Source organism: Dermacentor silvarum, chromosome 8, assembly GCF_013339745.2.
Source record: "Dermacentor silvarum isolate Dsil-2018 chromosome 8, BIME_Dsil_1.4, whole genome shotgun sequence".
Taxonomy (NCBI): domain Eukaryota; kingdom Metazoa; phylum Arthropoda; class Arachnida; order Ixodida; family Ixodidae; genus Dermacentor; species Dermacentor silvarum.
Window position 1 is genome coordinate 82,963,427 of NC_051161.1, and position 26,233 is coordinate 82,989,659.

The window sequence follows — 26,233 nt, forward strand, 5'->3', positions numbered from 1 at the left end:
ATCAAATGACAGGCCCCTCATATGGCCCACTGCGGCCTCACGTGATTCGGCGAGAGGAGCGAAAGCACGGTGGCGAGAGTAAACATGGCGGCGCCCATGTCCCAGTAGATGCGGTGCACTTTCACATCGGGAACCGATGTCGTTCAAAACGATTTTTGCGAGTTCTTCCTCGCCCCGAGAAATCCGGAGACTCGCACCGAAGACCTGAGGAATGGCCTATCACGGACGGTGGCTACAAAAATGCCTCAATTACAAGCCTCTGCGGGCGTGGTTTGCCGGAGTTGGGACAAGATTCATACTGCTTGCTCTTCTCGCCTTTGTCATCGTGTCGCTATTTATGCATTATTACATTTCAAAGGTAATTTGTTGCTATCATTTCTTCGTATTCTTACATTATTTCCCGGCTGTGGAATGCCTTCTCTCGAAATATCGCCCGAAACTGCTTTTACATCTTATGATGTTTTCCCCTGCACAGTATGAGTGTGTGTAGAAAATGTTGCTAATTACCCTGTTTTGCTTTAAGTACGCTGCGGAAGAGGGCGGAAGCCAGACATCCAGTTAGAGCACGTTTACAGTTCACTCCAAAGCGAAAGTGCTTGTTCATGTATTTGCAACAGTCGCGCAGCGCACTCTTTGTTAAACATGATAGCGACTGTCTATCGACGATGCTTTGAGCCTCTGGTTGTGACCGCTACCTAAATCCACCTGTAACCGGTTGCTGCTTTGCATTTGTTGCCCAGCATTCATTTCGAAATTCGTTGCAGTTTGCGGGCACAGTGGATTCAGCAACAGACCTGCAGAGGCGCATCCAACTTGACGACATTCATGTTTTAGAGGACCTAAAGCTGAGGATTGAAGAATTCCTTCGCATCAAGTTGTCCGTGAGCAGCGAGCTTCGAGACCTGGAAAAGAAGCGACAAAGGCTGCAGGTGATCATAATGGGAACTCAGTGCTTAATTGACGTCTTAGCTGACCGAGGAATGCTGTAACTAAAGCTGAGCTGTGCAATCGAACTTCATGAATACACACAGACATGTTTGCTTTCTAGAGGCATGCAGCTAAGTAGCTTTTGCAGCAACAAGTCATTTTAAGTATTTGTCGTTAACTGTAACTACTAACTGGTTGTTGTGCATGACGTTTATATTTTCTTGTGCTTCTTTTTGGCAGGCTGAAATTTTCACCTTGACTCAAAGTGTTGAAGAATCAAAGCGTGGCTACACAAAAAACCGCCTCGAACTTGACCGCATCAAGCTTTCCTTGAAACAAGCCGCTTATGCTCGAGAAGAGCTGGAAAACCGAAACATACCGCTTCTTCGACCACCTCTGAAGCTTCTGACAGGAGAAGATGCGCGTCAACTGTACCTGCCAACACCAGAGCCACCAGAGTGCCAGATGCATTCGTGCTTTGACTACTCGCGCTGCTCCCTCACATCCGGCTTTCCTATTTATTTTTATCCTACTGATGACTCGGTTCTGGAGTTGAATGTGCGTGCATCCCTTGCCCAAATACTTGACACTAATGTTCACACCACGTTTGATCCAAGTGCGGCATGCGTTCATGTGGTTATCCTCGGTGGCCACTTGCCATCGTGGTCAGTGGCAAGTTATCTTCGGCAGCTGGCGCATTGGAATGGCAGCGGACGCAATCATATTGTAATCAACCTGGGCAGCACCACCATTCTCAGCGAAAAGCATGTGCAGCGAGCCATCGTGGTGCAGTCATCTGCAGGGGCGGCGACTTTCAGGCGAAAGTTTGACATCACGATAACACCAGCACCATTGGGCAAGGAACTAGCACACCCATGGGAGTCGGCGCCGGTGATATTGCCCGCACGTCGGCGGTATCTTCTGAGCTTCCAGGGGAGACTCGCACAGGACACCAACATCACCCTAGCAGCCCGCGCAAATGAGATGATTGTCAACGTTCTCAGTAAAATGTTGCAAGGCTTTGACAATGAGTTGAACTTCACTTTCAGCTGCTTGGCAGCTGAAAATGCGTCTTCTGTGCCAAATGACTGGCTGCTGTGTGGCGACCACTTTAGTCGTGCCCAGCTGCTACAAGAGTCAACATTTTCAATTGTCTTTGCCCCTCCTACTGACTTTGTGTCGACGGCCACATTCCTGGTGCGCATTCGTGAGAGTCTGCAAAATGGGGCCATCCCTGTCATTCTCGGTGGCGATGCCGTCGAGCTGCCATTCTCCGAGTTTGTCGACTGGTCACGCGCAGCGCTCTTGCTGCCACTGGCCCGGGTCACTGAAGTCCACTTTATCCTGCGGACCTACTTGGACGCTGACATCGTGGAGCTACGGCGCCGTGGCCGCCTGCTTTGGGAAAATTATCTGTCAACGACATCCCGCATGATCAACGCAGTGCTTTCCCTTGTCCGCACACGGCTTGGGATTCCTGCTCCACCATCGCATGAGGAGCCATCGCCAAGTGTGTTCAACAGCACTTTTCACCCACTCATCGTTGAAGCGGCACCCAACACGGAGACAGATGAAATGCTAGGTCCCATTGAGCCACCATTTCCCTCACTGACATACCAGAGGAACTTCAGCATCACCCTGAATGACCAGGCAAAAGTGTGGAACGAAGATTTCGACCCACACACTATGTACCCGTATGGGGTTCAAGAGCCTATTCTCCCCTCCGAGGCAAAGTTCATGGGTGAGTTTGGAAGAACAGGTTGAATTCCAGTTTATTTATGTCTAAATGCTCCGTTATTGAAGAAGCATTTAATCTGGGGTCCTCCGGGATTACTAATGGTATGTTTCCTGTTGAAACAAAATTTTAGCTTGTGACAAATGCTATATGTTAAGGCGAATAGTATTGTTGGTTGGGGTGCACTATTGAAGGTTTAACCCTTCCATGTCAATTTATGCAAACATGTAGCATGGATATAAATTAACAGATAACTTAGTCTGAACTAAGCACTTCAAACAAGCCCAAGATTTTTGGGCTTGTTTGAACCAGTTACCAAAATTTCAAATTATTCAAATACCTTTCAGCGGATGCAGTGATTGAAGGAAGTGCTGTTCAAATTGCTCCAAAAGAGAAATGCTGTGACATGCTGCTCCAAACTGTCATTTTCGTTAGTAACTGCTCCGAACCTGCTCGGGAACGGTTCTGGGAAATTCGATCTCATACTGATCACCAAGTGCTGCTTTTGCAACTGTGGTATGTCACTGATTATTTTTACATTGTGATGCTCAGCTTTATCGGCTTTGATCTCGTTTCTGCCACCAGAACTGGCATTTTAAGTACAGGGTGTCTCAGCGAACACTTTGAAAATATTTTAAAGGTTGCCTGTGGCATATAGTAGCACAATTCTAGCTCTAAAAAGCTGGTCTACTCGAAGAGGCAGACATTACTTGCACAAAAAAAAATTTAAATGCAGAATAATTAACAAAAACTCACTGATTAAGTTTTGATCTAATTATCTTATGGCCCATGTTGCAATTTACAAATTCTAGCTATGGTGTTCGCAAGGTGGATCTACTTGGAACGAATTCTCAGGATGACACCAGTTTCGAGATATTCCCGAACTTTGCGGAGAAATGCATTGGTGTTTCAGTTACTTTCTTAACAAAATGTCGTTTTATGCATTGAAGCACAAAAGTAACTGGAACGGCAATGCATTTCTCCGCAAAGTTCGGGAATTACTATCTCAAAACTGATGTCATCCTGAGGATTTGTTCCAAGTGGTGGATCACCTTGCGAACTCCACGGCTATAATTTGTAATTTGCAATATGGGCCATACGGTAATTAGCTAAAACTTAAGTAGTGAGTTTTTGGTAATTATTATGCATTTCAATTTTTTTTTTTCAAGTAATGTCCGCTTCTTCGAATAGACCAGCTCATGAACTAGAATTGTGCTACTATATGCCACAGGCAACCTTTCAAAAATTTTTAAAGTGTTCAATGAAACACCCTGGTATATAGCTCATTTAGCTATATTTTTCAACTTGACATGCAGACTATTTTGGTGAAATGTAAAAGTGACTGAGATTACGTTCATCTCATACCGATTATCAACTGCTGCTTTGGAAATGGTTATATGTAATCGCGGTTACTTTTGTTGTAATATAGTGTTCAGCTTTACCCATTTGATCTCATTTCTGCCACAAGTACTGGTATGTTAAATATATAGCTCATTTTACTGCACATTCGATAACCATGCAACTTAATTGCTTATTTCTTGCAATTTTTGCTGATTATTGTATGTGCAATATGTTTCATAATAAATATTAATATTTATGAGACACTTCGGTGATGCTTTTAACTCCTGGAGTCGTATGAGATATTTTGCCATCCGCTCCAAAAACACCAATAGCTGCTCCAAACTAGCAAACTTTCTACTCTGGAAACACTTATGGCTGCTCCAAAGTGGCATTTTTTTTCTGCTCCGAACTCTGCTCCAAAAAGTAAAATGTTGCCTCCATCATTGCGGATGCCGTCAAAGCCAACTATACTAGAACAAACGTCAGTTTGTAAACTCCACTTTGAAACGCTGCGGAAAAGCGGCTGTTCCTGGTTTTGTAGGTATGCCTTATGAATAGATAATTTGCAATTACAGCGCAATGAATCTTATTTTCCCATTTATCTATCATTTAAAACCGACATGAATAAGTTTCTTTTTTTTTTTAACATGAAGCTTTTTAGAGGAGCTCCGCCACAGTTTTCATGCGGCGGCGATGGCGGTGTTTGTTCTTCTTGGTATTGAATGTCGGCCAATGAACAGCCAGCATTGCAGCCTTGCGTTGCAGCCCTGTAGTGACCGTATGACCGAATATGCAGCAGTTCAAACACATTGGCTACGGCAGCCCGCCACGATGGCGTGGCAGCTTTGGTGTTGCCTTGTTAAGCCTGAGGGCACGGGATCGAATCCCGGCTGTGGTGGCCACAGCCCATGCACTGTGGATTGTGTGCACGTTAAAGAACCCCAGGTGGTCAAAATTAATCCGGAGTTCCTCACTACGGCGTGCCTCATAATCAAATCGTCGTTTTGGCACGTAAAACTCCAGACATTAATTTTTTTCTGTATCACCACTTTTTGTTTGCATTTTGTTTGCATTTCTTCATCCAGTAGTACCCCCCCCCTCCGAATCGGTGCTGGTTATTGTTTTCGGCAACGGTGGCAACCCTATTCATACTTGCAACATTCTGCAGCTTCAATAGGTGTATCAGACCCCACATAGGAAATAAAGCTTGAATATTAGTTCCTGAAGTTTCATATTCCAAAGCAATCTTTAAAAACTGCGTGTATTTTCTTTTGCAGGCTCTAGTTTCGGCTTCAGGCCGGTTGCTCAAGGCGCTGGTGGCTCTGGAAAGGAGTTTGGTGAAGTTCTTGGCGGGAATGTTCCCAGGGAGCAGTTCACAGGTCAGCACTGTCTTGTAGTCACCTGCCACATTCGGTAAGATTGCCGTGGTGAAAATTTGGTGTGGACAACGAGTAGCCACTGAAATAAACCAAGCACCCCTTTCAGACAGACACCAGAGAATGTGATGAATGTTCATAAAGAAAATAGGAACACCAAGTCCAGGAAAGGGAAATATGACAACTCGTACATGCATTACATTTTCTCATTTACCAGTGTCGCCGGACTGCCACTGTCATTAGGTTTTCACTCTCGCACAAGACATGCTTGGTGTATTGGAAACTTTGCAAACATTGTAACGAAATTGACAGCGATAGAGCTGTATCGAATCCTGTATGCTCATGTTTTCTTTTTTTTTGTTTTCATCTCTGTTTAGTCGCTTTGTAAGCGTGATACGATTAGTACTGTACATTCTTGAATCTATGTGAACGTCAGCGATCTCTGTAATGTGTGGTGAGACATGCATGAGTTGCTGACGGACTTGAGCCGTAGGATTAGACTTGACAGTGAACGACTGTGGTCGCTGCTATTGTCATTTCAGTGTTGCTTTGCTGTCTGGGCACACGTTTGCCCAATAAAAAGCTGGATTCATTATTCATTCATTCTGAAAGTCATTGTTCTCCTTCACTGTCACTATGCTGTGACAATATCTTAGCAAACTAGCAACGCAGAAATGAGTTGTCTGTAAGCTGTGTTGTTTCAGGATTTGCATGGCCATGAACTCAACCTATCCTTGTGTTAATGCAGTGGTGATGCTGACATATGAGCGAGAGGCAGTGCTGATTGACTCGCTTCAGCGACTGCACAGCCTTCCCCACTTGAACAAGGTCATTGTCGTGTGGAACAGCTTGAAGCCGCCATCTTCTGACCTGCGCTGGCCTGATATCGGTGTTCCCATTGAGGCAAGTGTGACTGTTATCTATCTAGATTTGCGTTCCAATATTTGTGTGTGTTGTATCTGGTCATTGTGATACTCTGTGAACAGGCCAAATCTTGCATGTCGTGGGCTTGTAGGTGTGGGAAATAAAAGGTTATTAAGCTCTGGGTTGGTGAGTCTATCTCTTTCTTTTCTTTTAACACTAAATTTGTGAAGAAACAGAATGAAAGTTATAGAGAAATGTAGCCAATGTTTTAACTCCGTAACACCCACAATATTTCATCGTTGTGCGAAATAAATTCGGCAACTTTTTTATTTGGTCTCTAGTGGCATTTACAAATTGCACAGTGTGCCATATGTGACGACTTCATGATTGGCTCCATGCTCTTGTGTGGGAATTTTGAAAATAACTGTACTCGCTCTTAAGTCGCAAGTAGACACTGTGTTCACAGCATACACTGACTATTTAATATTTAAATGCCACTTACGGCAGCCATGCCTTTGCATGTTTGGAGACATTACATGTGACACACCTCATGCTATTGCCACCTGTTGTAATGCGTCCCTGTAAAACCTTGTTGTGAACCATGTTCTGATGGCAACCCTTGGCATTTTTAGAATATTTTCCACATAGGAAACTTTGGAAATGTGACCTAATATAGTTAAACCTGCTGATAATGAACCTCCATATAACGAATTCCTGGATATAACGAAGTTTTTCGATTCCCCGCCATTACTCCATAGAAGCACATGTATTTGAGACCTCTACGTAACAAAATGGCAGCGGGACACCCCCATGAATTAAGGAATTTTTCCCGCCGACAACTAGAGATTTCGCCCCAAATTTTGTCATTTTTGCGCGAGCAGCAACTGGAAGCACCTTCTCCGCCGCGACGAAATGGAATGCGAAGCGAGCGCACGTGTGCGTGCGTGCGAGCGTGTGCGAGGCGGGCCTGCATCCCTCGACCCGGCGATCTTGCCGCCGCGGGCGTGACCTTACCCCTCCCTTCATTCAAACCTGATCCTGCCGCTTGCTGCAGCTGGCCTAGCCCGCCAAGCCGGCACTCTTCTTTTCCAGTTGATGTTGCTGACGCGCTGGCAGACGCTGTGACACATCACACTCGATGAGCGCGGACACGCGCTGTCAAACACTGGCAGCGTGTGGAAGTGCCGCTGCAGAAGCGAGCGAAGTGACCTTCTTGCTGTTGTCTATCGCTTCAACGCAAACTGAGCACTGAGAACACACAGCACACACAAAGCTACGAGCTGCCGACGTACCTACACTGCCTAGACTCTGCCCCAACGCAGATCGCTTTCAAGATACGGCCCGCGAGCCACCGCGCAGTACGCAGTTGATGCAAGAGTACAGTACAACGCCGCCCGCTATCCCTCCCCTCTCGCTCCCTCGCCGGTGCCTCGAGCGCAACGGAAGAAGGCGTGCTTCCTCCCTGCTTTTCTTTCTTGCACACGCGAGATTTAGACGCAGTCGTCGGCTCCCCTCGCACGTTTCCACTCGCACATACAGCATACGGCGTGCGGGGACTGCGTTATCGCCCTTGGACTTTATACAGAACATCCATGAGCCAAAACCAATTTTAGGGCCACAACGCGTCATAGACACCATCTTTAGATAGCAAATACGGATCTCAAGGGCCATACTTTTGCTGGCGGAAACCTAAAATACGTTATAGTTGTCGCCCCCGGCACTTTGGGCGGCCGATGCCATCGTCAAGCCGCCAAACATGAAAAGTCAGAATTGCCACTCGGGCTGGCGCGGGGTGGCAGTTCGCAACGTACGATGCGTGAACGGTCCCACAGTTGCGACGAAACAGCGGGGTTACCAATGCATTGGGTTCTACGGGAGCTGTGCAGGGACCGGCCGAAAACGACGTAACAGCCAGGAAAACGCAGCACCCGGGAACGTAACAGCGGGGTTCTACTGTTTCACTATACGACGCTACGACGCCATCGTGACGCTCGCTCTTGGTTTCCGATGCCTTGCGCTTGTGCAAAACGACACGCACCCACGCATCCAGTACCTGGTGTGACATTCCAAGGATGAGTGCATCGACGAAAATGGAAAACGGGTGCGCGTTACAATCGAGGGCACGTTAGAATCGAGGAAATATGGTAGGCGTTTCTTCTTCGAATTTTCGTGCCATACCTGCATATAACGAAATCCTCTTTATAACGAAGTTTTTCGGGAATTTGTTCATTTCGTTATATCCAGGTTTAACTGTACTACCATGAACATCAGTTGTCCACCTCACTCTTGTGCCGCCACTGTTTCCTCATACTTTTCCTTTCTGCCTTTATGCCAGGTGGTGCGTGCAAAAAAGAACAGCCTCAACAACCGCTTCCTGCCGTTTTCCTCTATCGAGACGGAAGCCGTGCTCTCAGTCGACGATGACACGCATCTCCGTCATGATGAGATAGTGTTCGGGTTCAGGTGTGTGGGCTGTTGAGTTTTGCAGTGACCGTTAACTGTTTTACTCTTTCCCCTTTAAATAATCTAAAGACGTCATATTTGGCATCATATCCTTTACACCTCAGCCACATTCCTCTGGCTCGTGTGCTTTCCACGTTTATGTAGTCATGCTAAGAAACATTAAATCTACTGCTTTGCGTCATACGATTTAGATTGTGAGTTTTCCCACATGGCACTATTTGGAGAGTTTTGTTTAACTTTCTTTTTATATGTTACAATGAGCTTAATACAGTCCAATGCTGGATATGTCATTGTTTGCGGCCGTGTCATGTTCATGTGATTGCAGCGATGCTGCAGCTGTTGCTCGACGTTGTTGAAATCGTTGAAGACATGTTGCTACTGACAGTAGTGGGCTCTGTACAACCACTCACATGAATTCTGCTACTTCTGGAACAGGGTTTGGCGTGAAGCCCGGGACCGCATTGTGGGCTTTCCGGGTCGCTACCATGCGTGGGACGTCAACCACAAGTCGTGGTACTACAACAGCAATTACTCCTGTGAGCTGTCCATGGTACTCATGGGGGCTGCTTTCTTCCACAAGGTATGCATGGCAAATTACCGTATTTACTTGCATAATGAATGCACCCACCACTTTTCCAATGAAGTTTTTTCTTTTCCTCTTTCCTTGCATAATGAACACACCCTGAACTTGCTGCCATAGGAGAGACATGGTACGATTCGGCGTCTGATATGGCGGGTACTATTGCATAGGACACTGAATCGAACCTTGTATCTCCTATTGTTATTGTGATAGCAATTATGTGGACTCTCCAGGCGCATTTTTGCCGTTGGTGCCGATGATCGCGCCTCAGTCTGCCTCGTTCAAGGGAGGAAATCGGGGGGGATACATGGCTTACTCCATTGCACGCATGGCACCGGGGGGAGGGGGGCGGTGCAGCAACTGCGCATTGCTCGGCCGCGCGCGCCTTATCTTGACGGCGATCTGCTTTGGGGGCTCAGTCTAGCTGTGCGACGGTGGCTTGTACATTTGCGCGTGCTTCGTTCTCGCTGCTCAATTTGCGTTGAAGTGATACAGAGCACAAAGATCACTTTGCTCGCTGTTGCTGCTGCACTTCCTCACGCCAACGTTTTGACAGCGAGTTTCCGCGGTCATCAAGTGTGATGTGTTCATGTGTGCCTGTGTGCGCTGACACCATACTTGTTAATTTGCGTAGTTAGTGAATGTTTGCTTATACAGCCTATAAAACTATTACTCTTACTTCGTGTAGCTGTCTGCTCATTTGCCTTCGCAATCAATGGTTCGCCTTTCGGGCAAAACTGCGACTATTTTAGAGGTGGCTGCGGGAAAAAGAATTGCCCACAATTTTACCCTGTATAATGAACACACCCCTTCAACTTTGCACATATTTTTCGGGAAAAAAAAGTGCGTTCATTATGTGAGTAAATACGGTAATTCTGCGGAAATCCACGAGGTGGAGGAAATTTTGTGAACTGAGTTTCAGGGACTGAATTAGGGACCAATGCCTTTCCAGGTCATTCATTCTGCCATCTCAAGTAACCAGGAGGCTAGTAGACATTTTTCTCTTCAACTGTGAAGCTCTCTTAGAAGTCCGTATTGGTTTCCTTTGTAGCTTTGTGGTACTGTTCAATGAATAAATTTTTTTTTCTTTATGAAACATTCTCCGCCTTGTGGATTTACGGGAAACTGATTTGCCAGTTTTGCTGTCCTTGCGCTTCCGAGTTATGAGAATCAATTCAGCCCTGTTGTGCAATCTTCTGGTTAGCTCAGATGGTAGAGTGACCGTTCCAGAAAAGCATTGGTCCTGGATTCGGACCCAGACTACAGTGTAAACCGCTTATAACGTAAGTCGCCGGAGTCGCGAATATCCGCACTATAAGCGGTACCGCACTATAACCAAAGCAACAATTTTCAAGGCCCGCACATATGCAAAACATGCGCACCGAGCCCCCACGCGTATGCGACAGTCGAGGAATGCGGCTAGAATGTTTGCATTCAATGTACAGTCAAATCTCGTTAATTCGAACCAAATCACGCGGCGGCGCCTCCGACCGACATTGCTCCGGCACCGCCATAGAGTAAAAGCTTAGGAGAGACCCTTCAATGTCGCGCGCGAACAAAACAAAAAAGAGAAAGAAAAGAAATGCGGTGGAAATTTTACCCTCTCTCAAATGGCAAGGTCGCCGATTCTGCATCGTGCCGAAACATGCGTGTACGTGCCGATGTCTCAGCCACGCTACCGTAGCCACGCGTAGAAAATGGCAGTGAACCCTTCTTTCTCCTTTATGCTTCCTCTACTTTCTAGTCACGTGTTGACCTTGCACGCTGCGGCTATGGTGCAGAGGGGAGCAGCGACGCTGTCCCAGGCCAGCCAACGAAACTGCCCATACCCGCAAACGCCCGCTTCCCGATAACGGCAGAAAACGAAACTTCGGCGAGCTGGCACCGGGCCGGCTGGAGCGGCGGCGCCTCATGGCGGCGGGCACGCGCGGTGACAGTCGAAAGTGAGGGAGCTACGAGGGAGGGCGAGGGAAGCCACCGAAGCGGCGGAGTTGCCGAGGCGAAATCCGCTTCCGTGCCGCCCTCCTCCCTCACATTCCACGGTCTCCGCGTGCGTCCTTCGCCGTGCCCTTCACCGTGCCGGCGCCGTCCGCTCCCTGAAGTTTCGTTTACTGCCGTTATCGTGAAGCGAGTGTTGGCCGGCGTTGGCAGTTTCATGGCCCTCGCTCGCTATGTGCGCCGTGATATTTCACGACTCGCACTCAAGATTCTGGTTTCAGCCTTACTGGCTGTTCGTTCGCACCACGTGCCCTTCTCCTCCACTTCGTCTCTTTCTTCCTCGAGCACTCCTTGGGGCGCCCGTTTGAGGGGAGCGTTCGCCGTCTCCACTGACTTTTGTACTCCCAGGCCGCCACACTGTAACCGGTATTTCGTTTCCCGCAACTGCACTATAAGCGATACGTGTATACATGGAGTGCTATGGGAAAATTAACGGGAGTCTGAAAAGACCTGTGTACCTTAACTGGTACAAGGCAGAAAAGGACAAAATCAATACGCTCATAAGGAAAGCTTTTAAGCAGGCCCTAGGCTTGCCCCACAGCACCAGTACAGAGAGATTAATGTAGCTGGGCATGCATAACAACTTAGAAGAATTGATCGAAGCTCAGCAGATAGCTCAGCTGGAAAGACTCGCCAGCAGCCGGACTGGCAGAAGTATACTCGAAAAATTACGAATAAATTACCATAACCAGCAAGGACCGAAGGTTACATTGACCAGAGAGATCAGGAGCAGGATTAAAATCCCCAATTTACCCAAAAAATATGCACCCGGAATTCAATCAGGGCAGGAGAACGAGCAGAGCTAAAACTGTACTCAACGCCTATGGCAATGATGAGGAAGCGCTGTTCGTGGACGCCGCGGAATATTCAAATCACCTAGCATTTACAGCAGTAGCAATTAATACAAAGCAAGAAAGCGTACGCACGTGTTCAATCAAAACCAGTGTCTCTGAGGTTGCGGAGGAGGTTGCCATCGCTCTGGCTATCGCTTCTCCCAAATATAGATTCATTATTAGCGACTCTCAATCGGCTATACGAAATTATGCCAGAGGACGGATATCAGTTGAGGCTGCAAAAATTCTAAACAGTGAAACCAAACTTATATCATCTGAGGAATGTTACGACAATGAAATCATCTGGTTTCCAGCCCATACAGACTGCGAATCCACCGCCAACCCAAACCTTGACGAGTCTGCCCATCGTGTTGTGCGAGGACTGACTAACTGCGCCCGACTAGGGGGGGCTCTGGCCGAGGAGGAGATGGAACGGATGGATAGGGCTAGACTTTTCTCATTCAGTGACATTACCCAATTCTACATAAAGTCGAGGTGTATATATCCACCTCCTAACCCAAAATTAAACAGGTCTCAGGCGGTTGACTGGAGGCGACTTCAAACCAGAACTTACACGCACCCGGTACATGTTAACCGCATGTTTCCAGATTTATACCCTGAGGCCAAATGTAAGTTATGTAATGATAGAGTAGCCACCCTAGAACACATACTCTGTGATTGTGAAATAGTTTAGAGGAGAATTGCAGTCCCCCCGGATGAACTAAGGGCGCGGTGGAGAACCGCACTGACTAGCTCTGATCTTCAGGACCAACTTTGGGCCATCCAGCAAGCCCGGGAAGCTACCGAGAGACAGGGTCTCTCTGCTGCCCCCGGCGCGGCCTAGACCCAGGCCATCAATTTGCCGGATATTTATTAAAGTTGACTCACTCACTCACTCTGAAAAGACCGCACTATATCCGGTCCTGCACTATAAGCGGTTACGTTATAAGTGGTCTATACTGTACTTGGTGCTTTGTGTGTTAAACTTAGGGCTAAATGATGTTTCATTAAAACAGTAACTATATTAGCTTTAGGGTACACAAGAGCATCTGCAAATGAAAATATGATATTCATTATGCAGCTTTTTGCTTCGTACACATTTGGTAGGTAATGCACTTTGTTCATTTCGGAATAGATGTGGGACATTCCTGCGAACTGAAAAAAGCTGTCCAAGGCTACTCTATCTAAGAACATGTCCTCACAGTTGATAGCACTGCCAAGCAGTGCAATTTTCAAGATGCATGAGAATTCTTGATAATACATGGTTTTTCTTGCCGTGCCCATTAGCTTCAATGGGACCATGTTTTTGTGGGTCCTTTTTGCATTCTTCGAGATTCATTTTCATTTAGTGCCGGTATCGCAATGTTTCTGTACTATGATCACATGTTTGACATTATGAACCAGTTCACTTTATTACGGAACCTTGAGTGCTTTAAAGAAATGAAGACTGTTTAGCACAGGCCTGCATAACATACAGCCTGCGAGCTGTATGCAGATTTTTATTGTCTGGCCCGCGGCTGAGTTTAGACTTCTATGGTGTGCTGGTGTTGCAATCGGAGCATGGCCGTACAATGATGAAAACAATTTCTTTCACCAAACACCATGTATAATGTTGGGAGCCAATAAGAAAGGCGCACAGCTACTGAACGTATTTGTCAAGTTACTAATGCTAAGACCGCATTGATTCACGCAGTGTCTATGATTGAATCGAACATGTGCTTTCCTAATATCTTTTGAATGAATTGCACGAAACAAACTGCCTTTCTGCAAGCAGAACATGCAGTGTTTCCCACGAAAGTGCAGCCCGTGTGGTTAAAGAAAAAGTTAGTTTTGACCCTTGCTAGTGTTGAGTTGTGCAGCCCTTGTTGAGCGTATGCACTGAGACTGGGTAGAATGAATTCATTAGTTATAAGTGAAGCATATGATGCTGAAAGCTATTAAAAAATGTTGCCTTTGATAAATATCAATTTGGTCTTTTTTCTTTTCTGTTTATGCTTGCAGCAAGCAATAAGGCGACAAACAGAAATAAGCAACTTAAATGCATACAAGTTTCATAGCGGTCCTTCGAACCTTTCTAAGCCCTCGAATATCAAAATCCCATTTTTATTATGTCGTTTTGAAGGTCCTCTAGGATGCCCTCAGTCAGTCGTATGTTGCCATTTCATGTCAATGCAGTGGCCTGTCGCTGCATTCACACAGATATTCAAGGCTTGCAATAACGGTCTGCTCTACTATGTTGGGCAATTCGTACGCATCACAGTTCATGAGTGTTCATTCATAGTCAGACTAAGTGTAAGCACAAAATGTAGAGCGCAGTTTTATGTCATGCCCACGTATACTGGTGACCCATCGTTTCTCTGGCAAATCAGTTGAGCTCATTGTTCTAGAACAGTGCAGCGTAATACGTAAAGCTGCGTGCGAGTTCAAGTGAAACGTGAGTGTGCACGTGCATTGCAGTGCTCTGGTGTTACCGTACAGTAAAGTCTCTCTCTCGTTTGTACGTGCACAGTACTATTCGTACGTGTACACCTACGTGATGCCTCAAGCCATCCGGGACAAGGTAGACGAGTACATGAACTGCGAGGATATCGCCATGAACTTCCTAGTCTCACACATCACCCGGAAACCACCTCTCAAGGTAGGACTGCTCTGTTGATCCTCACTGCCAAGGTATGGTGATCGGCCATTTAGGTGGCACATTGTAACAGACATGCAGGGTTCATTCACACACAACTTGTGGTACAGCAACATAGACATTGTGCTGTGTCAGCACCTGACTTTTACTAAAAAGCATTCAGAAACATTTAGTTTTTCAAATGTCACCTTAAAATATTTGTGAGATGATGCCCATTAATACCAGATGGCATCCCACACCCTCCTTTAAAGGTGTTGTGCAGTCGCTTGAAGTTGTTTCTGTTTACCCTTCATACTAGGTGACAACACGGTGGACATTCCGGTGCCCAGGTTGCACGGTGTCATTGTCAGCTGACGACTCGCACTTTCACGAACGAGACACCTGCCTCAATTTCTTTGTCAAGGTGTACGGCTACATGCCCCTGCTGTACACTCAGTTCAGGCTTGACTCCATTCTGTTCAAAACCCGCATACCGCACGACCGGCAAAAGTGTTTCAAGTTCATCTGAGCATCACTCATCAGTCATCTGTACACACGGGTCATCACTGCAGTTTACAACAGGTAACTTACTGTTGAATCTTCTACTCTTACATTGAAAAACTTGGCTAGTTGGCTGCTTGAAGTGTTGTGGAAGTAAAATGTGAGGTTTTGAGGCAGAATACAGGTCTGACAAAACAAAAACGTGTTTATATGAAGTATGAGCTTTCTCTTAATTAGCAACAAGTGTTTGTATCTCCAGACTCGTTTGTATACATCCAGAAAATTTCAGTTTCACTTAACGCAGTGAAATGTCTAGACATTGTTTTTGACTCTAGTGTCCTTCTAAGCCACAGTGTGCTCACTTTCATATGTAATGGATATTACAGCACCCACTTCTGTGAGCATTGCTTAATGATTGTGCATCCGCTGTAAGATGTTACTTATTCAATCCCAAGGGTCCGCAGGCTTTACCGCATTTATGTGATTGTAAGTGGATCTATATTTAATATTTGTAAATCCGAAGTTGGGGTTTCACTTACAATCGAAACCAAAGCATGACACTGCCAGTAAAGGTGAGACAAATTAGGTACAGTGTATACCGCTTATAACTTAAGTCGCCGGAGTTCGCGAATATCTGCACTATAAGCGGTACCGCACTATAACCAAAACAACGATTTTCAAGCACTGCACCTATGCAAAACGTGTAGACCAAGCATGTAGACACGCTTTGTACTATCGCTCGCACATCCCGATTATGTTTTCGCCAGTGAGCTGGCAAAAACATAATCGTTATGTAGCCAGTGCTCTTCAAGCTCGACAGCTTTGCACCGAGTCAAAACAAAACAACTGTTTGCCGCAACCGCTGCTGAAAAAACTGTGACCGCTATCGACACGATTATGAATGGCGACTTTGCAGTGCGGAAGGCAAGCGCCCGACGCACGCACCGAGTCTGGACGAATTAACTACCATTCAAGGCAACAACTGCAGTCGAAACCGAGGTCGCTATCTGTGCGATCATCGATGGCGACTACGTAGTTTTCTAGGCACGCGGTCAACGCGCGTACCGAGTAAAAACGAAACTACTGTTCGCCGCAACCGTTGCGGAGAAAACCGCAGGCCGCTATCGACGCGATCATGCATGACAACTACGCAGTTACGAAAGCCCGTGGCCAACGCCGTGTTGTATGTGGCGGTAAACGCAAGAATTCAGGCTTTAAAGAATTCAGGCTCGAAGCGTTCCGGCGTTGCTGTCATTTTCACGTACGATTTCAACTGATGGTTGTGGCGACACGGACTCCGCCGCTTCCTTTTGGTTGGACGCTAGCGCCGTTCTTGCTTTTTTGCGTCGCACATTTGCGGCGCTCCTCGCTCACCGAGCTCCGAAAGTAGTCCGGATTAACAGATGTGCGGCCAAATAAGTCCGAATTTTGGCACGTAAAACCCCATAAATTTTTTTTTGTGAGAGTTTGATTGCATTGCATAATACATACGCCGGTTGGCAGCACGCATCTTGTTGAGAAGCGTGCTCGCTGCCGCCCGTTTCGGCGATATTTTCCCGCGGAAGCCGCATTATAACCGGTATTTTGTCTCACGCGGCTGCACTGTAAGCGGTATGCATATACATGGAGTGCTATGGGAAAATTAACGGGAGTCTGAAAAGACCGCACTATGTCCGGCCCTGCACTATAAGCGGTTACGTTATAAGTGGTCTATACTGCATTAGGGACACTACAGCATGGTTGCACTTTTACGCTTGCTCTGCGGCTCCTGCTTGTAGCATTCGGCTATTCCACATTAAACCATGAACCGGTGCATGAAACTTGCTGATGTCGGCCTACGACGCTTGATGCCGGCAGGCGCCGTTTCCAAAAATCCGTTGGAAACCTTTTCTTTGTGGTTAGGACTTTATTCGGCCACTAATGTGAGTCCTTCCCTTCTAAAGATTGGTGCTCGAACCAAAAGTGCCACCCGAGTGTCAGCATAGTTAGAATGTAAAGTATGACCACTTCACGAGGCAGCCGTTGCAGTGTGCACTGTGCTGCGCAAGACAATTATAGTATAAAACAGCTATGAGGCGAAAGGAGTTATGGAGCCAGCAGCTAGTAGTGAAATGCAGGGCATGAAAGAAGACAGAGCAACAACCATGGTTCTCCGAAGCAGATTCTTGGGGCACTGCGGCAAATATTTATACCATGCTTGTCACTTATATCATGCATGTGATTTTTGCCAGGTGTACTGATGCACTAGCTATCATAGTCAGTGCTTAGCACATTGGGTGAAATTGCGTTTTCTTCTGCTTTTCTTTTCTCTAACCAATCGTAGCACTGTAGTGATGGGTCAAGTACAGTGGAACCTCATTGATATGATCCTGTTTCATACTATTTCCCAGTACCAACGTTCATGATCAAGTATGCAAAAAATGACCCAATACATTTACATCGTATTTTACCGGTTAATAAACAGCTTTAGTTTAGTGTGCGTAGTGCAATAGTGGGCTTAGCGGAATAGCGGGATCAAAATGTGCATGCGCGGAACGCTAAACGATCTGTACCATTTAGTTTACCCATGCTATTTCTCAGATTTAACGTTACCCTCATTGTAGGCTTTACCTAGTTTACGTAAAACGCGGCAGCGGTCCTGGCCACCCGCTTCGAACTGAATTTGGGGTTGTTTTTGTAAAATTCACTTCGTTGGTAGCAAAATGACTGTGTAAACAGCTTTCGCTTAGTCTCAGGCTGCTTCAACGACATAGTATTATGGATAACCTTGAGGAGTTTTTGAGATCGTTTCTCGTTTCGAACAAATCCAAGCCTAACGCGAGAAAATCTTGTGAGATGCCAGCGCCATCTATTGGTGAAGTTGGGAGATAGGCGTGACAATGGCATGTGGCCTCTGAGATCAAAAGATTTCGGAGGCTATGGTAGACAGCTTGGACTGTTTCGCCGCATATCGGTGGACATGGAAAGTACAAATACAACGCGCTCCTGTCTTCGATTGCGCTGCCTCTCGCACTTGCCAGACGCACACACAGATAGAATCACTTAAGTGCACTATGTATTCAAAATTGAAAGCGTAATGGAATAGTGTTCCGCATGTAAACTACTCTATCACGCAATACTAAAACTAATTTTTTCCAAATCAAAGTTCATTTATGGAACGGTAACGCTATTTCCCTTAAACCCGCTATTACGCTAACGTTAAACTAAAACTGTCTAATATGTTCCAAGAAAACATTATCTTTGGCCACGGATGTTCCGTACATCGCCAAACTGCAATCGTATGATACATTTCCCGGCCACTAGATCCCATGTGAACCAGAAAAGAAGCTAAGCAATGCGCATTCGAGACCAGTAGGCGCCTGCCATGGCAGCTTCCCCGCAGTACTCACCCGCCCATGTCACGTACCAGCAAATGTCACCTTGAAATCTCCTGATAGGTCGTTGCATGTCTCATTTGCAGCTATCATTGCCAACCCTATTGCAATAAAAATCTCCACTTGTCTATTTCACAATGTGTGTGGCATAGTGCCATTGGAGGCATACTGCACGCTTTTAATACGTGATAACCCAAATGTGCTGTCGTTGCCTGCTGCAGGCAGCGTGATGTGAGTGTCATGTTTCGCTCTGGCGGCATCATATTTCGGTATCGCCTACCAGCTCGATTTCATTTTGGCTCCCCAATGGAGTCTTGCAACGCTATGCGATCGGAAAATGACAAAGCGTGTCTTGGGTCGCTCGCCCCCCCTCCGGCTTGATGCGTGTCTGCATCTTAGGCTGCAACAAGTCTCACCAAATGGGCAATTAAAAACTTCCCACCAAAATGCCCCGCTCGAAGAAGCTGCCGACTCGGGTCAAATTCGAGGTGCACAAACGTAAGCTTGCCAAAGCCGCAATAACGACAATGCGTGTCTCGGGCTGCTCAAGCCTCACCAGCATGGCGCGCGTCGATTCGCACAATACTTTGAAATACATAGACGTCAACTACAGTTGAATCTACCACATGTTTCAGTGACTTCGGATAGTATGTTTTTTGTCACATATTTTTCCAAAATGTATGAACTAGGTTCTACTGTATTGCTTTTATAACACTTGCAGTCCAGGAAGCTCAAGGTTATTGGACCCTTAATTATTTTGATGTGTTTTGGATTTGATTTCTTTGCAGATGCAGGCTTGCCACTTAGACAAGGACATAGATGATGGGCAGCGCCAGCCCCAAGACAGTGGTCTTGTTGCTGGCGGTTTTGCCCATAGGTCATGACTGCACCGTCATTTCTGCCCATGATTCACTTCTGAGACCATTCTGTGTTACCGTGAACTGTGAGCGGTCTTTGCGAATTTCCACAGCGGAACGATAATCCTGTGGCCTGAAAAGCCCCCCCCCCCCCCCCCCCCTTTCATATCTCCCAGAAGCCTTTGCATCGAGTGGTCTCCTCTTCCACTCCAGGCTTGATCGACACCTATGTGGTCCTCCTCCTTGTCCCCATGTGGCGCTGGCACCACCGAGCATCATTCATCACACTCCAGCCATGGTCAGATAACGATGTCTAGAGTAGCCCTATATTTATAAGCCAGTCGAACCTTGTTACAACGAAGTTGCTTCCGACATGAAAGTACAGCTGCCCTCATAATATTTCGGAGCATGGAAAATGAGAATGTTCAATTTTCTTGCGACTTCATCACAGAATGTGAAATGTATGTCAGGAATGTGATGATTGTACGGAAGAGTATCAACTCTGCCTTTCGGTTGAAGGACCTGTGCCTTGGCTGCGATGAAATTTTTATTTTACTCGGATCCCATGTTCCGAAAACTTTTCAGGGAGGGGTACCTTTGTTATACCCGATGTTCGTCATGAGCATACACACTGATACATGCAGGGAACATGAGCATATTTTAGATTTACTCTGTTATATCTGATGATTTGCTATATCTGTGTTCATGATATCAAGGTTCAGCAGTATACTAAATGTGCCAGTTTACAAAATGGACCACAGAAGAAGAAATGGTAGAGCAACAGGTGAATCGCACTGAGGCAGAACAGCTAGCGCTACTACAGGCCAGCCAAAGCAAGACAGCGGAGGGTTGCTGTCGTATAATTGTTGTTGCTTCCTTCGATGCAGATAGTCATTGAAGACCACTTTCCAAGGTCCTAGATATCAGTCAACGAAGCCTCGGAGAGATCTACGCCAATATTTTTTTTTGGTCTGTGGTACTGGTGGTTTCCTCTGAAGCATGCCATTATCAGAAAGACATTACTACTGCTCTAGCTGCAGGTAACCACTGTGCACGGAGTGTGAAGGGGGCTTTCTACGGAGCCTATATTAGTATCGATGCAAAATGTGAATGCACCATTCCAAAAGAAGGTTACATAAAGAGAGACTTCATAAAATACAGTCAAACCTTGATTTAACGAATACATTCATTCTCCCAGGACACTTTTGTGGAAGATTGCATTTTGAACTTAATCATTTAGTGGACTGATATGGAATCATAGTCTCAATCATGAAACCTTCCCACGTCGTGAGTTGACAGCCTTCACACAAAGATGCTGAATGCATAAAAGATGAACATACGTCATGCTATTCTGTGTTGTGGCACATTGCTGGTCTTCATGCAGCTAGTACTTGGCTCATGGTGGAGTATGAAAACCATCCAGGCATGTGAAAGCAGAGCATGGGCAAGTTTTTGCAAGCTGATAGTCACAGCCAATTTTAGTTTTGCCCGATTGAGTGCTGTCACCAACATAATGATTACAATGTAATGACAGCATAATAAACATGACATGGTGACCATTTTACAGCGAATCTGTTAAAGGGGCCCTGAGCCACCTCTCGGGCTTGGTGAAAAAAAAAAACACGGCCCGCAGATAGCATACGCTGCTGTGAACATCTCAGGTAAATTTTGCAGTCATGCACGGCGCATGGAACTCGCAAGCAGAGCGAGAAGTCACCTTTCTCTCAAATGGTCTCTTTTAAACTGAAGCCTGCTCCTCACTCTTTTCTGGATGCTTTATTTCGTAATATAGCAGATTCCCATACGAGGCTACTGTTGGCCAATAGGTGACATCAATCAAGAAGGGTGTTTGGATCAGTGCGCTTCTTCCTTCTGTTACTGTGTATATTTATTGACGCAGTTTAATTAACAGGCTGAACTAAGCGAAAATCTGCTTTCGAATTTCGGTAATAATTATGCACTTCCGGAAGAAGCCAACTATCGTCTGGTCACGCTCGGCCACAACCGCTCGCATAGGAATTAACCTTTGGCCACCCTTCTTATAGATGTCGTAGGTGTCGGGTCTCACTAATTTCGACAAGCTTTGAACACTCAACTAGCCTCAAACCACGTGAAACTTAAAGTCAGACCACACACACATTCGCTAGCACGCTTTTACTCCTGGTCGCTCCTGGTTAGACGCCTCGGCAGACTATGCTTTGTAATAACAGGGCTTCAAAATGCGCAAGTTGGATATCGTTACTATCCGTCGGTCAAGCTGGTACAGGACGAAGTTGGTCTGCACCACGTAGCACGGCCAGATAGGAGCATATGAGCACAAGCATGCACTCTAGCCTTGCTGTGCACAAAGCAAACGCTGCAGTTGCATGTAGCTGCGGTCTGCTATGTAGTGTAGATACCGCGGCCACCACGGGGTGCCACGATAAGTTCACCAGCTCAGTGCACTGCGGCTCGCTGAAGACAACCGCACTTGGCGTGTCGTAGGCACCAAAATCAGAAGTAGTGGCATCTACATGAATATCCAAAATCAAACTTGAACTGCACGTCATGGTAACATTCAATAGGCAGATCATTGTGGGCACAGCCCGCTCTGTCGTAGCCCTTGCAGTGCAAATCATTGAAGAGGGAGCGGAAGCATCGCAAACGATATGTTTGATTGCCAATAACTCCATTTCTGCTGGATGCATTGAAGAAATTTTTACGGCAAAGTATTTCTTAAATAGTCTAATTTAATTTCACATGCATTTCTTGACTTTGATAAAAAAGTGGTTCGGGGCCCCTTTAAGAGGACTTCCGCAACTGCTTTCGTGCAGTGACAGCGTGCGGCGACGTGCTCAGTATCAAATGTCAATCAAGGAACAGCCAGCAGCGCAACCTGCATTGGAGTCCAGAATTCTTGCTTTGAAGCGTAATTATCAATGATTGTAAGATAAAAGTTACCTTGTGTATGCCTCGCTCGAATAGAGAACAACTTCTTTGCTCCGTTTCTTTAGTCAGTAATGCATAATTGTTGTTTCTCATGTCGTATTTACCGGCTCCACATTGGAAGTCAGCTAGAAGTTTATATGGCTGCAGCGGGGAGAGCCGACAGCATAGTCCAGCAATGCAGCCTACTTGGGAGCCTTGAATCAGCCATATGACCAAGGGCTTGGTGACAAATCATCACTAAGAACAGTCAGCAAACAGACCCCTAGTACTACTTCAGATGTAGGGTTTGAGACCTCGCTTATGTACAGCTTCGCTGTCTTTGATGAGTTGCTCAGATTGGCATACATCTGCAAAGGTTTCTAAAGGTCTTTGATGAGTTGCTCAGATTGGCACACATCTGCAAAGGTTCTTAAAGCGAAAGCATTACTGGCCTAGTTTTGCCGTGCGTGGCAGTTTGACCTTGAAGTGAAGAAGTGATATGTGACTCGCCATCGCCACTGCACCGAAACGTTATTGTCCAAAATGTTATGTTTACCAAGAACAGAGCTTTCATAAGTGAGAAATTAACACAAACTTAAGACAGGGTTGATGCCACCACTGTGAAAATATAGTACAGTAGAACCCCGCGGTTACGTTCCTGGGTGCAGCGTTTTCCGGGCTGTTACATCGTTTTCGGCCGGTCCCGACACAGCTCCCATAGAACCCAATGCATTGGTAACCCCTCTGTTACGTCGCAACTGTGGGACCGTTCCCGCATCATATGTTGCGAACTGCCACCCCGCTCCAGCCCGAGCGGCCATTTTGACTTTTCATGTCGCTTGGCTTGGTTGCTTGACGATGGCATTCGCCGCCCAAAGTGCCGGGGGTGACACTTATGACGTATTTTTGGTTTCCGCCAGCAAAAGTATGGCCCTTGAGATCCGTATTTGCTATCTAAAGATGGTGTCTATGACGCGTTGCGGCCCTAAGATTAGTTTTGGCTGATAGATGTTCCGTATAAAGTTGAAGGGCAATAGCGCCGCGCGCCGTATGGTGTATGTGCGAGTGAAAGCGTGCAAGGGGAGCCGACGACCGTGTCTGAATTTCGCACTGCGAAAGAAAGAAAAGCAGGGAGGAAGCGCGCCTTCTTCCGTCGCGCTCGATGCACCGGTGAGGGGGAAGGGATAGCGGGCAGCGTTGTGCTCTGGCATCAACTGCGTACTGCGCGGGCCGTATCTTGAAAGCGATCTACGTTGGGGGCAGAGTCTATGCAGTGTAGGTGCATCGGTGGCTCGTAGCTTTGTGTGTGCTGTGTGTTCTTGGCGCTCAGTTTGCGTTGAAGCGATAGACAACAGCACGAAGGTCACTTCGCTCGCTTCTGCAGCGGCGCTTAAATTCCTCACGCCAGCGTTTGACAGCGCGTGTTCGTGCTCATCGAGTTTGCCTGTGGGCGCTGACACCATGCTTGTTATTATAGTTAATAAGCGAATGTTTACAAGTTTATACGGATGATAAAACTACTATTCATACTTTGTATAGTTGTCACGGTGTAAGATATATACTCTTTAGGTGGGGACACTTCTCGGCTTGCTTGTTAGATGCGATCGACCAGATAAAGTAGTAAGGGCGCGCGTCTATTGGGGCGGTGACAGCAGCGGATACCTATCGGCGGAACGACGCAACTTCAGTCAGAACGCAGGCGAGAGCGTGCGCCGACAAGGAACGCGTGCATGCCCTCTCCCCGGTGACCTACTTTCGTGCGTCACTCAATCATTTCTGATTTCCCGCGAACCGTCGGTTGCTATAACAACGGGAGATTAAACCAATAAAAAGCTTTCTGTGTTGAAGTTGCGTCGTACTGCCGATAGGTATCCGCTGCCGTCACCGGGCCGATCGGCGCGTGCCTTTGCTACTTTATCTGGTCGATTGAGTCTGGCGAGTGTCCTCACCTAAAGAGTATATATCTTACACCGTGATAGTTGTCTACTAATTTGCTATCGCAATCGATACTTTGGCTGTCGGGTGAAACTACGACTTCTTGTCACCCGTAAGAATTAAAATAATATTGTGTGCAGTTCAACACTACTCCCATTTCTCAATTTTTCCTGTTTCCTGGCTCTTGCGTTTCCCGGCTCTTACGTTTTTTTTTTTTTTTTTTTTTACGGTCCCGTGAAAAACGTATCAGCGGGGTTCTACTGTAGAGTACCAGCTGTTACAATGTCACATGCCCTTTTGAAGCCCTCCTGAACTCACCGACTGATAATAGAGACTTTTAGAATTGGGGCCCCAAGTGCCTTGGGGTCCCAAGAAGATAGCGGGCCGCATCTGAGCATGCACAAAACGCAAGGCAGCCTTGGGTCATTGTGTTAGGGTCAACCAAAGAAACTAAGCTCGAGAAATAGCGTGGGTTCCCAAGCCTTTTGGGTGGCTCACGCAGGCGACGAGCAATCGCGTGATAGCCAAGAGAGACATACGAGCCGCAGCCATCCAGAGCTCGGATCGCTCAATCAAGTTGGTTGCAGAGAAAACTTGGGGTTTTTAGAGGCAAGAGACTCAGGGCGATGCAAGAAGACGCTAGCTGCGCTTGGGTCAACGTCATTTGACCCCGGCCCCCTCCCTTTGGCTTAAAAATGGCAGAAAGAAGTCGCACAAATAACAACATAGTCATTATTATTATGATAGCAATTAAATGGACACTTCAACTGGATTTCTGCCGTCGCCATCGCCGTGAGGTTCCGTATAGATTCCAAGGACGATAAAATCATCGCTGCGCGCCGTATGCGCGAGCGAAAGCGCGCGGGGGACGCGGGTTATCACGGAGGGCGAACTTGCCCGCTCGCTATCACGGAGAGCGAACGCACGCACGGCGGAAAGGAAACGTGACCATCGCGCGTAAAGCTGAGGGGGTATGGGAGGGAGGCGGGGCGGTGCTGTGCTCCGGCACCAAAGGCGTATCTTGCCACACAATCTCCCACGCGAAAGCAACAAAGCGGGAAGGCAGCGCGGGAAGGAGGAGGGGGGGCAGCTTCTCTTCTGCCAACAACTTGTCCTCTGCACAACTTGCCCTGCATTGGCGGTCGGCCGCACCGTCTCTTATCTCCACACGGCTCTGACCTTTGTATGCGCTGTGCATTCGCCGCTCAGTTTCCGTTGAAGCGATAGACCGCGTGAACCTTCGCCCGCTGCGGCGTTTTGACAGTCGTTGTCTGATGTCATTCCGTGTGATCTATTCATGTTTGCTTGTGCGCGCTGACACCACAATTGTTAATTCAGTTAGTAAGCGAATGTGTCCAAGTTTATGGAGCCGATAAAACCACTATCCCTACTCCGAATAGCTCTCTACTAATTTGCTATCGCAATCGATGCTTCCCCTTTCGGGCGAAACTGCGACATTTCTTTTATTGCAAACATTTCCAAGCCTTTTTTAAATTAAAGATGCATTCCTTTAGGTTTCACTTGCAAAAAGACTCTTCTTGTTTGTTTGTTCTTCGCTTTCAAGCGCCTTCTATTTCCACCACTGCGGCTTCCCGAGCGCACTACCCAACGCTGCTCTTGTCACAATTCTAAAACTCTGATGCTCCTCCAATCCCAAGAGCAACCAACGCAACGCGGCTTGGGGCCCTAAGGTCTTGGGGCCCCAATTCTAAAACTCTCTAATGAATAACTTTGTTATGTTGCATTTCATTGTAAAAAAAAAAAAACATTTTTCAAACTTTTTTTTTTATTTGTAATTGCCATTATAAGAATGCACTAATGCTGCCTATTAATACACTTTTCATACAACTCAACCAGAAGGGAGCATGGGGTCCCCTCTCTGAGGCCTGTGTGTCAGGCCAGCCAGCAGCATATTGCAGAGCATGTTA

General features: G+C 46.7%; 1 protein-coding gene across 1 annotated transcript; it reads left to right on the forward strand.

Annotated features, from left to right (window-relative positions):
- The first annotated feature begins 100 nt into the window (after positions 1-100).
- LOC119461512 (exostosin-3) lies at positions 101-19,594 on the forward strand. The gene is made up of 10 exons (XM_037722850.2): positions 101-358; positions 765-929; positions 1,168-2,668; positions 5,281-5,382; positions 6,128-6,282; positions 8,579-8,706; positions 9,142-9,286; positions 14,627-14,755; positions 15,051-15,313; positions 19,395-19,594. The coding sequence occupies exons 1-9, from the start codon at positions 212-214 to the stop codon at positions 15,258-15,260; spliced, it is 2,682 nt and encodes an 893-aa protein (XP_037578778.1). The 5' UTR covers positions 101-211; the 3' UTR covers positions 15,261-15,313; positions 19,395-19,594.
- Positions 19,595-26,233: the final 6,639 nt, after the last annotated feature.

Coding starts and splice junctions, on each gene's coding strand:
- LOC119461512 (XM_037722850.2), top strand. CDS start 212: ATGGCCTATCACGGACGGTGGCTACAAAAATGCCTCAATTACAAGCCT. Junction 6,283..8,578: donor ATATCGGTGTTCCCATTGAG/GCAAGTGTGACT, acceptor CCTTTATGCCAG/GTGGTGCGTGCAAAAAAGAA. Junction 14,756..15,050: donor CCCGGAAACCACCTCTCAAG/GTAGGACTGCTC, acceptor CCTTCATACTAG/GTGACAACACGGTGGACATT.